The 12,088-nt window shown below is 47.1% G+C and overlaps 2 protein-coding genes across 2 annotated transcripts in view; one reads left to right on the top strand and one right to left on the bottom strand.

The window, feature by feature from the left end:
* Positions 1–12,088, bottom strand: part of ECRG4 (ECRG4 augurin precursor) — a 903,650-nt gene that overhangs the window by 788,772 nt on the left and 102,790 nt on the right. The gene's annotated exons all lie outside the window — the stretch shown is intronic.
* TGFBRAP1 (transforming growth factor beta receptor associated protein 1) overlaps positions 1–12,088 on the top strand; it is a 41,439-nt gene that overhangs the window by 24,814 nt on the left and 4,537 nt on the right. The window contains exons 5-9 of the mRNA XM_050754192.1: positions 1,524–1,865; positions 4,665–4,722; positions 6,637–6,780; positions 8,677–8,823; positions 9,332–9,491. Of these exons, the coding sequence (XP_050610149.1) occupies positions 1,524–1,865; positions 4,665–4,722; positions 6,637–6,780; positions 8,677–8,823; positions 9,332–9,491 (851 nt within the window). The remainder of the gene's footprint in view (positions 1–1,523; positions 1,866–4,664; positions 4,723–6,636; positions 6,781–8,676; positions 8,824–9,331; positions 9,492–12,088) is intronic.

Here is a 12,088-nt window from a genome sequence, read left to right as displayed (position 1 = left end):
CGTGGCCTGAGCATCTGAGCAGTGGATGGAAGGGTAACCCAGTGCCTGCTTCTCCGGCATGCCCATTCTAGCTTGGAAACTGGATGTGTGCCTTTCCTGCAGCACAGGTGCCGCTCTGCTGTGGAAGCGTTGTTGCATGGGCTCACATGAGCCAGTGGAGGAATCTTCATTGGATTCATCCTGGATCTTAAACCATGAGCAGAAACTTCTCAAATCAAGAATTGTACTTTAGGTCAGGGATTCTCAACTGTGGTACTGTAGACGTTTTGAGCCAGATAATTCTTTGGGCAGGGGGGTACTGTCTTGTGCATTGCAGGGTGTTTAATGGCAACAGCCCTGGCCTCTACCTACTAGATGCCATAGCACACCCCCACCCCAGTCATGATAAAATTGTCTCCAGGCATTGCCACATGTTCCCCAGGGAGCAAAATTGCTTTTCACCAAGAACCACTGCTTTGGGCAAGGGAACAACAACAGCAAAGGCTGAGAGGCATGAAATGTACAAATTGGCAAAATAAGCAGGTCTAGTAGAAGTGTTGGGGTGTGGGATGGATGCTTGAGGCTGAAGTTGTAGAGTAGCTTGAGATCAGTTTGGGAAGGGCCTTGAATGCCATACTAAGAGGTCTGAAATTTATCCTATGGGTTGTACAAATCATGGGAGGTCAGGAGAGGCTGAGTGAAGCGGAAGGAAGGGCAGCTAGAGGCGGAAGCCAGTAGAGGAGGCTTTAAGCTGATCAGAGCTTGGGTGAAAGAGGATGCACTGAACATCGCAGGCAGCATGGATCCTGGGTCCTTCCTCACCATTCCGTGTGTCTGGGGTGGGGTGGCCCCTGCTTCTGTTTCCACAGCTGGGTGTGACACTGGGCCAGGTTTGAGATCCACAGCTCCTGCTCTGATTGTAGCCAGGACGAGCAGGTTCCGGAGAGGAGATAGGAAAGGAACTGTTTGTTGCATCCCAATGTTAGGCTCTGAAATTCTACGAGAGTCCCTACAGAAATGGCCACATGAATATTTCTGTGTCTTCTGTTGTGAGATGTTGGTGAGGAAGTTGTAAGTTAATGTTTTTATAAAGTCCCTTCTTTAAGGACCATTCAACAAATCTGTCTGTAATTTAGTGCCAGGAAAATGCTGGTTTCAGCAGAGCTGTGATGCTGCCTTTGCACAGCCGCAGACGCTGATGGCGTGTTATCCCGGGTGTTGCTTTTTCTGCCTTCGTTTCCAGGCTCAGCTGGGTATTCTCTTCATCATAGGCATTTTGGTGTTCCACTCTCACGCCAGTTGCGTATGTGTCTTTCACCTTCGTCCCTTCTGTTCTTTTTTGGAGCCAGGTGGCAGCACCCAGTTGGATGGTGCTTTGCTGCACTCGCAGATTAGAACGGTCACCCTGACGTGATTACCCTGTCCCCAGTTCCCCAGTCCCCTGTGAACGTGTGCCACCGTGCACTCCCCTCCAGTGCTGTTTTGTGTGCCTATGTGTACTCTTCTCTCTTTTTGCTTCATTTAGTTTGACACTGTAATTGCAGAAGCGGCCAGCTTGATGTCCGGGAGCTGATCTCTCTCTACCCCTTCCTGTTGCCCACGTCCTCCTCCTTCACCCGGTCCCACCCTCCTCTTCATGAGTATGCAGACCTGAACCAGCTGACCCAGGGGGACCAGGAGAAGATGGCCAAGTGCAAACGCTTCCTCATGAGCTACCTGAACGAGGTCCGCAGCACAGAGGTAGCAAATGGCTACAAGGAGGACATCGACACAGCCTTGCTCAAACTGTACGCAGAGGCTGACCACGACAGCCTGCTGGACCTCCTGGTCACTGAGAACTTCTGTCTCCTGACAGACAGTGCCGCCTGGCTAGAGAAGCACAAAAAGTGAGTGCTCCCCTCCTGACACGACCAGGACTTCCCGCCCTGCACCCTTACTGAGGCCCTTTGCTGGGGAGATCCTCGTGAAGTGACTTAGCCTTAGCCAGTGTGATGTTTGCGTTCCCAAGGACCTGTAGGTGACTGCCACGAAATCATAGTGACAGCAGATATATGTGCTCCTCAGATGCCCTCTCTGTCACCACCGTCTGCAGACCCCTTGAAGGGGTCTTAGAGGGCATTTGTTCTCACACCCATGCTTGAATGATCTGGAGTACAATTTGGAACTAGTAATGGGCTTTGTGAGTAAACGAAGTTATTTTTCTTTTTTTTTTTTTAATTACTTTTTTTTTTTTGAGACGGAGTCTTGTTCTGTCACCCAGGCTGGAGTACAGTGGCGTGATCTCAGCTCACTGCAACCTCCGCCTCCTGGGTTCAAGCAGTTCTCCTGCCTCAGCCTCCCAAGTAGCTGGGATTACAGGTGTGTGCCACCACGCCCAGGTCGTTTTTGTATTTTTAGTAGAGACGGGATTTCGCCATGTTGGCCAGGCTGGTCTAGAACACCTGACTTCAGGTGATCTGCTCGCTTCAGCCTCCCAAAGTGCTGGGATTACAGGGGTGAGCCACTACCCCCGGCCATGAAGTTATTTTTAATTTCCTTTATAGTTTGCCTCGTATTCACTTGTGGGAGATGCCACGTTTATTGGTAAAATTTACAGTGCATTTTAGTTACTGACTACTGAATCGAATAGATAGCTAAATAAATAGATTCAAAGGGAGGCTTCTTGATCTTGTTGATACATGGTATGGTTTTAAACTCTGCCTTCCTTGGCTGGACATGGGGGTTCATGCCTGTAATCCTAGCATTTTGGGAAGCCGAGGCAGGCAGATTGCTTGAGCCTAGGAGTTTGAGGCCAGCTTGGGCAACATAGTAAGATCTCGTCTCTACTAAAAATTAAAAAGAAATTAGCTGGGTGTGGTGGTGCACACCGGTGGTCCCAGCTACTCAGAAGGCTGAAGCAGGAAGATTGCTTGAGCCCAGGAAATTGAAGCTTCAGTGAGCAGTGATTGCACCATTGCATTCCAGCCTGGGGACAGAGCTAGACCCTGTCTCAAAAAAATAAAAAACTGCCTTCCTTATGTGCATGAGTTAGTGGATGGCCTTATATATCATGGGCTGTTAATGCATAGTGCCTGGCTTGGTTGGGGCCAGCAGCTTCTCCATTCTGGGCAGCTAATACTTCGCCCAACCATTCTAGGCCTCAGTTTTCTTATCTTTAAAAATGAGAGGGGTTGGGTGATCCCTCAGCTCCACTTAGAGAACACGATTTTTTTTGGTCTATGATTTTTGTTAAGGATTCGAAACAACAAAAGCGTGGATGAACTCCCACAGAGACCCTGGGGTCACTGTGCTAGTGCCTGAGACGCCAGAGCCTTCCACATGGGTACTGGCCTTTTCAGCAGTTGCCATCAGCCACTCGGATATGCTCATGGAAATCAGTGTTAGTTTTCTCAGGAGGCAGAAGTGACAAGGGATGGTGGGATCTGTAGAGTCAGCATGGCTTTCCAAAAGGTTAAGGAAAAGAGAAGGATTCATGTGGATGCCCCAGTATCTTGAGAGTGTGCCCTTGGAGGGAAGGAGCCTGACCTCTCGCTGGTCAGCCTTCTCCAGTTTCCTGCTGGGGTGGCGGACCAGGAGTGTGGCACCCTTGCAGACTTCGGGAGGGTGCTGAGGGCTCGCTGCCCAGGCAATGCCAATGCTATTGCCCATCTTTTCCATTTATAGGTGAGGAGTTAGAGGCTGGGGAAGTTAACCTACTTGCTCAAGGTCTGCAGACTTCGGGAGGGTGCTGAGGGCTCGCTGCCCAGGCAATGCCAATGCTATTGTCGATCTTTTCCATTTATAGGTGAGGAGTTAGAGGCTGGGGAAGTTAACCTACTTGCTCAAGGTCAGAGAAGCTGGACTTGAAACCCAGGTTCTTGAACTCTGGGCACTCCCTCCCAGGACGCTCCCTGACTCTGTGGTCTGCGAGGCCCGGACACTAGCCCTTCCTGCTTGTTCCTCATGTCTGAAGCCCCTGCCCTCCTTCTCAGTCACTGCTTAGGCAGCGTAGCTTCTGCATAGTCTAGTACCTCATATGGGTTAATAGTAGTAGACCAAAGACATATGAAATTATATTAACATTTGAAGCAAATCGTAAAGCAATTCCAGATGTGATTTTTCCATAGTTTACTTTTTCAGCTCATCTTAGACTGGAATCAGATTTTTTTTGGAAGCTGATAGAGCATATATTTTTAGTATCATAAGTAAATATACAGAAATGAACATCCTTTGGTTGTTTGTTGTTGAACTACATGGGCATGCGCGCGCACACACACACACACACACACGCACACATGTATTTTTTGAGACAGGGTCTCACTCCATCACCCAGGCTGGAGTGCAGTGGCACATTCAGGGCTCACTGCAGCCTCAACTTTCTGGGCTCAAGTGATTCTTCTTCCTCAGCACCCCAAGTAGCAGGGACTACAGATGTGTACCCCACACCTGGCTAATTTTTTTGAATATTTTAATAAAGATAGATCTCACTATGTCGTTGCCCAAGCTGGTCTTGAACTCCTGGGCTCAAGCCATCCACCCACCTTGGCCTTCCAAAGTGTTGGGATTACAGGCATGAGCCACTGCACCCAGCCTGAACTCAAGTTGAATAGAATATGGGGAGCTTGGAGTAGGGGGTGTCACTGTGTGAAGGTCGCCTCCAGGAGCTGATGAACACAGGTTGTACTTACCACGTTGTCCTGTTTCAGGTATTTTGCACTTGGACTGCTCTATCATTATAATAACCAAGACGCAGCTGCAGTTCAGGTGAGTTTAGTCGCGTTTCCACGTGATTTAAAAATCAGCACCGTGTAATACTTAGTGTTACTTTAAAAAAAATTCGCAAGTTGACAGAGACCACTTTTGCCTGATATACACCCTTTTATACAGAACAAAAATGATTCTGTTTTAGAAAGTGAATTCCTGGAGGAATGCTGGCCAAGAGTTTTCTTCTCTTTGTCTTTCCGTCTCCTTAAAGAACATTATCAAGACTGAGTTTTTGAAAACTTAAGAAATGAAAATATGATTTCTCACAGAGTCACAGTATATCACTGCCCTTACCAGAAAATGTACGCAGTGAATGACAGTCGGATTTATCATTTCCACTGTTAGTGATGATCAGTGTTGCCAGTGAGCTGGGTAAGTTCTTATCCTTGGGTCACCTGTGACAAAACCACAGCTGTTGCACGCCAGTCCCTTGCCCAAGGCCATGCATCTATGGTAGATCTGAGATCTGAACCGTGCTCCATTGGCCCGGCAGAGGTCCTGCACCCTGATCGAAATGGCATCGATTTATTAGCATTGTCACATTTTGTGTCTTACGTCTTGCTACTGATCTTGAGAAAAGCCTTATCTCACAATCTCAGGAGACTTTCTCCCCTTCATTATTCGTTATGCATTTGTACTGCACCATGTTGTTTCCTGATGTGCCCTTTTGCTTTATTTTGTGAGGAGACAAGGGCATCAGCCATATTCACCAAGCTCAAGTCAACCTCATGACTCTGGCAAGGCTGAACATGTATTTAGTGTTGGATCGCTTTGTGAGACTATTGTGGTAACCTGATTGCAGAGCAGAACAACAGCAGCAACAAAAAATGGGGTGGGGTGAATTAACATGTACCCAATGGCCAAGAGTAGATTTGGGTGTCAGTGATAAAATTTTCATTTTCAAAAGCCTGGTGTTCTCAGAATTACAGCTTTATATAAGTAGTATAGTAATAACCTTAGCAGAGCTGTAGAGAGATAGATTTGCAAACTTGAAATGGGATAAATCTCCATATGTGGTAGAAATGTATATAAAATGGCACATTTCAAGGTATGTGTGATTATTTGGTTTGGGGAATTCTGTGTTGACGAAACGAGTATCATAAAAAGTGTTCATATGCTGACATCAGAATTCCAGAATTCATATGCCACGCCTGTTTCTGGGCTCCTTCCTTGTGCTGTGGCTTGGCGGGGTGGTGTGGTGTGCGGGTAGGTGGGGCACGCCATGCAGGTAGTGCGGAAGGAACCCACGCAACCATCATCCTTTCCACGCCCACGTGATGCTGCCTCATTCCAGGGTCCTGAAAGTAAGCTCCACTTAACATGGTAGAGAAGTTTCTGGCTGAAAAAGCAAAAGGCTTTTATCACTGGAGTCTATCCTGAGCCCCCTGTGCAAAAGACAGTGGGAACTCAGGGGACAGAGTCACCAAAGCGTTTTTAAAAGCACAACATCTGCCTATCACAGTCCAAAGGAGACTTCAAAATCAAGAATATCTGTGACGGAGAAGATGGAAACAGAGCCTGGCTTATAGGTGAATCTTCTCTGTGTCAAGACGTTATGAGAGACTGTTTTGTTTATTTCATGAAGAAACATTTTTAATATATTCACCTCCCTGCATAAATTCTGTTTACTGTTATTGAGAAAGAAAAGAAAAGAAAAGATAAAAGGAAAGAAAAGGAAAGAAAGAGAGAAGAACTGGGAGCTTTATTTTTTTTTACTTCTTGGACTTATGTCTTTTTACATTTGTTTATTTCTCCAAGAAAACTAAAATTTAAGCATTTACAGTTTTTCTAACTACTTTAAAAGGTATTAAAAAGCCAAATAAGTAAACATATGTCATTTCTCAACTAATTCTAAGATACGTGCCTTTACGATTTTTTTTTCTTTTTCTTTTTTTCTTTTTGATTCCTTTCCAGTTGTGGGTGAACATTGTGAATGGCGACGTCCAGGACTCCACACGCTCAGACCTGTATGAATACATCGTGGATTTTCTTACCTACTGCTTAGACGAGGAGCTAGTGTGGGCCTATGCTGATTGGGTCCTGCAGAAAAGTGAAGAGGTTTGTGCTTCATAAAAATGCGTTCTCTTTGGTTGGGGGAGGTGGTAAAAACAGGCCCCAGAAACTTTGATTTTAGAGGGGAAAAGGAAGCTACATTTCAACCTCCTCCTCTGTTTTTTGTTGTTGATGTTGTGCCCCTTTTAATACCGTCCCTTGAGCTCTCTGGATTCTAGCTCTGGGGCAGTTTTGTATCTTGCTGCTGAGACATTCCATTGAGAATCCCCTTGCTGGGGCAAGTCACTTGTGTAGAAAAGCAAGACACATAGCCAGCTTGCATTTTTAGCATCTTCTTAAGAACTTGTGTCTGTGAACCCCGCTCCTCGACCCCTCAGAAGTCTGACACTGCTGTTTTCTGGAGCAGGATTAGGTGGTTGCCCTGCAGGACTTGATCTTTGGGAGGAGGAAGCACCCAGACCTGGGCCACACCGGGCAGCCTGTTGCCCTCATCCCTGCTCCCACCACGGCCAACATGGAGCTGGTGGGCCTGGAGGAGGGAGGGGAGCCATGAGCAAGACTCGGCCCGTCTTGGAGGCTGAGAAATGCTGACAGTGAAAAAGCACCTGCTGGCTAGAGGGGAGGTAGCAGGCTCAGGACAGTATCCTTAGTAAAGCCCCACAGTGACTGGGAAGAAGACAGCAGGCATGTCAGTTCTCATCGTGAAAAACGTGTCTGCTTCCATGGCTCCCCTCAGAGAGACAAAATGAGCTTTCTGATGCAGGACCTTGGTCCTGAATGGAGAGTTTCTGAGTGCTGCATCTGCCTTTCTAAAACCTGAGTTGGAATATATTCTCATATCCTCTGTGGTGCTGGCTTCCCTGGAAAATCAGAGCCAGGCACTTACACTTTGCATACTTGTTACTCCATCTTTACTTTGCCTCTATGCATACGCCTGCAGAGCACATCCTGACCGGGCTCACACACGCCTGCAACATGGATCTCAGTGCCGTTGCAAGGTTTAGGCCTCTCCCAATGCTTATGGATGATAACAGCAGAACATACATGGAATTCAGCATACTGCACGGTGAACAATCCCCTGACAAAGGTCATCACTTAAATATCACAGCAACCCCTCAGTGGGCATTAGCTACACATGAGGAAACTGAGGCTACAGTTGGTAGAGCTGGGACACAAATCTAGGCTTATAGAATCCAAAATTCGTACCATCATACATGATATATGACTGTATTGGCCTTGGGGGGGGGTGCGTGTGTGCGTGCACGTGATAGAACCTGCACATATAAGTGCTCGGGGGGTGCAGTGGAGAGCTGCTTTCCTGCCTGCCTCACTATCCTTTCCTCGAACCAGGGGATTGGACCTGTGCCTCCACTTGATAGACACAGGAAGGCAGCCTGGAAACTCGCTCAGGGACTGGAGGCTCGGATCTCAGATTAACCATCTATCATAAATAACCCAGGGTAGATAATCCATGTTCAGAGAAGTGGGTTTACTGCACAGAAATTTCAGTACTTTTGATATCTTTTCACATACTGTTCGGCAACTGGCTATCCCTGTTCTTGGATGATCTTAATGTTATAAAATTGTTACTCCATGGATTGTCAAAATCTGCCACCAACAAATGCTTTGTTCTTCAGTTTCCAATTTGCACGGGGTGTGTGAGGAGGGCTTCAGAGTATAGGCTGGCTTTTCTGTCTTGATTTTTTGCCCTCTGGCCTTTGACAGTGCTTCATGCTGGGCTGTTTTTCTCCATAATTATCTTTTTTAAACCACTGTATTGAGATATGATTGACATACAAAAAGCTGTGCATATTTAATGTATTATGTCATCATCTTTTAAGTGATGATCTTATCCAAACTTGAATGTGCAGTGACCAAAATAAAGATGAAGAAAAGGTGGGTTTGAGAAGCACAGCAACTGTATTGTCACTCCTCTTTCAGGTCGGAGTTCAGGTTTTCACCAAGAGACCTTTGGATGAACAGCAGAAGAACAGTTTTAATCCCGATGACATTATCAATTGCCTTAAAAAATACCCTAAAGCCCTTGTGAAGTATCTGGAACATCTTGTGATAGACAAGAGACTGCAGGTGAGCACTGCAGAACTTAGACTAAAGAGTGTGGGCTGGAGAGACGGAATTGAACTAGAGCACTTTTTGGTGTGTGGTTTCTGTGTAATGTCTGTTCCCCGGGTGTGATCCATCCGTACTTGTTGATGGTCTGATGGGGGCCTTGAGGCTTGGGGAAAGAGACCTGGACCAATAGGTAGCTTTATTTTTTTCTCCTTCTATCTCACCCCCACTTAGCTTTCATTTTCCCTCTCTTTTCCTTATTTGTTATTATCTGTAAAGGAAATAAAGGGAGCTATACCTTTTTGTAGGTTATCTACATTCTGTGGCCCTTACTTCTCAAAATAAGAGGTGACTTTTTGTTCTATTCCCCAGTATCGTGGTTTCTGAGAGGGTTTTGATCCAGCGAGTGAGTGCCCAGCTCGTGTCAGCGCAGCCCCGGGCTCCAAGCCCTGGCTGACGGGGGAGACCTTTGACTTTCCCACTTGAAAACACTGTCCGTCTGCTTGGCTCCCCCTGTCTCCTGCAGAAGGAAGAGTATCACACTCACTTAGCTGTGCTCTACCTGGAAGAGGTGCTGCAGCAGAGGGCCTCCACCAGCGGCAAGGGCGCAGAGGCCTCTGAGACACAGGCCAAGCTTCGGCGGCTGCTCCAGAAGTCCGATTTATACCGGGTTCACTTTCTCCTTGGTGAGGATGATCTCAGTGTTGTCTCCCTTTGGAAAAAACTCGTATCAAGGGGGTGGGAGGAAGCAGAGAGAAGGGCTTTGGCACAGCTCCTGGTTGATTCCACAGGGTGATTCTTTGAGCCTCTTCTTTAAAAATATTTTTTTTAAATGAAGACAGGGTGTCGCTTTGTCACCCAGGCTGGTCTCAAACTCGTGGCCTCAGGTGATCCTCCTGCTTCTGTCTCCTAAGGTGCTGGGACTACAGGCATGAGCCACCACACTCAGCCCTTGCAGCTCTTTTGACAGAGTCTGCCTCCCTGCAGGGAGAAATGAGGCTTCTTGTGCCTTTAAGATGGACTGTGCCTCTAGATGGACAATGTCCTTTGACTGATGATGTTGGCGCTGCCCTGGTAGCTTTTAGACGTCTGTGTGTCTCTTGAGTGTCCTTATTGAATGTCAAAGCACTGAGTCATAGTTCCCTCTGATGACTTCAGTCTCTGATCGAGGCTTACAGCAGGCACGGCCCCCAGCAGCCCACTCTCAGGCTGCTTAAGGCTCAGGTCCCTTGAGCTCTAAGCAAGAAGGTTGTGCAGGTGTCTTGGAGGGGATTTGGGTTTCCGTTCCTCAGGGGTACAGAGACCACAGTTTCTGTATCGTGTAAAGTTCCACAGCGCAGCATGGTGCTTGCAACTGATAGAATTAACTAGTTTCTTGCCACATTCGACATAGAATTTCTGGATTTATACTCACTGGGGTTAGTGATGTGTTTTTCTTTAATGGCCTTTAATACCATTTTTGATAACAAAGCGTATCTAACACATGTGTTGTCTCCCTAAAGCACATCACAACCTCCCTGAGCTCAGGAGCGCTAGGCAGCACCTCAGCACTATGCTGAAATCACCAACAAAAAGCACCAAAATGCAAAAAAGTGTGGCAATCAATAGCCTGTGAAAAGGAAACGTGTAGGTAGTACGAGAACTGAAGCAAGGAGGGAGGGTGCTCCTTCTTTGGCCTCAGCTCTGCGTCAGGCTCTGTGCTTGTCGCAAATGACCTTGAAGTTGCTGCGAGTGTTGATTGGGAGGTTACAAATAAATTTCAGCGAGTAGATGACTTTGTCCATACAGAATCCACAAGTAATGAGGATTGACTAGTTGTGCCAGGCATAGGTCGAAACACTGAGGCTGCCTTATGATATGCAGTTTCCACAACAACCCTGTGAAGTGAGTCCCGCTTTTCCTTCATTTTTATGGAAGAGTGCACTGAAGCCCAGAGAGGTTACCCTGCTTGCCACAGGTCACACAACCCACGAGCGGTAGAGCCAGAACACAGGTGTGTGGGTTGGTATTTCATGTGACCAGCACACACTGGTCCTGGCTTGCACCCGCACCTACATGAGGACTTCCGTGGCGATCCGGCGTGCGACCTCTGTTCACTCACCGTCCCTGACTGGTCAGTGCCAGGGTGTCCCGGCTATTAAATATTTTTACTCACTCCTGACTTACCCTTTTTCCTTTACAGATCTCCTTATAAAACTCTCAGGCCAGCCACAAGTGTGTGGTTCAATGTTTGCGTTCTGCCAGCTTTTCTGAGTGTGTAGAGTTGTGTCACTGTGCATTGAGGATATGAAAATGGATGACACTTAGTCCCGGTCCTCAGAGACTCAGTTTAAATGGGAATGCAGATAAGGGCAGGTACAGTTCTAGAAGGGCCGAGGAACCCACGAGCCATGCCTTGGGGTGGAGGGGTCGGGGCAGCCTCGCGGAAGACGCCCTGTATGAGCAGTCATTAGGTGTGAGTCTGGGCTTGCAGGTAGCACAGGGAGCTTTCAGGCAATGGGGGTATCCCCCGCAGCACTGTGGGAGGAGCACTGGAATCCAAGGATACGTCATTTTGTATCCTTTCTTAGTTAGGTGACTTGGGGAGATGTCAGTCTAGGGAAGCTGTAAAAACGATTCCAGCCCAACCTATCCACTCGGGGTGGCTGTGGGAGTCAAATATAAATGAGATGATAGATGTAGAAGTGTAAGTCACCACAATGATCTTTTTTAAACTGTCTTTGCACCTCTCCTGGGGCCTTAACTATGGCTGCCACTTAGTAATTATTTGTTGGCCTTCCACTGTGAGGATGAAGGCGTTGCCTATTGTGGCTTCTGTGTCTGGTGTTATAAGGGATGTACCTTGTAGGGCCAGCCCTTTGCTACACGGCTAACAATGTCTGCCATGTTCTTCAGGCCTGAGGGATAGCCAAGATTCAAATGCCTATAATTTGATTATTAGCCTTGACCCTGAACTAAGGGTCGTCCTCATAATATTTCTTCGCAGTAGGAAGAGATCTTATAATCTCCTGAGGATGTAAAAACAGATGAGACTCACTTCTGGTCCTTAGAGACTCAGAGTTCAATTGCAATGCAGATAAGGGCTGGTGCAGTTCTAGACGGGATGGAGTGGGAAGTTACTCATGGGGTAGGAAGCAAGGTGACTTTGCCAGTGAGACACAGCCCTGTGAGGGTAGGGCCTTGGTCAGGAATGACACTTTGGGTTAGGTCATTTTCCTTAGGACCTGGAAGCTTAATTGCAGGTGAAAAAAACCAAAAAATCCTATTATTGGCAATCTTTTGT

This window comes from Macaca thibetana, chromosome 13, assembly GCF_024542745.1.
Source record: "Macaca thibetana thibetana isolate TM-01 chromosome 13, ASM2454274v1, whole genome shotgun sequence".
Classification (NCBI taxonomy): Eukaryota; Metazoa; Chordata; class Mammalia; order Primates; family Cercopithecidae; genus Macaca; species Macaca thibetana.
Note: the sequence above shows the minus strand (reverse complement) of the source record. Positions and strands in the feature narration are given on the sequence as shown.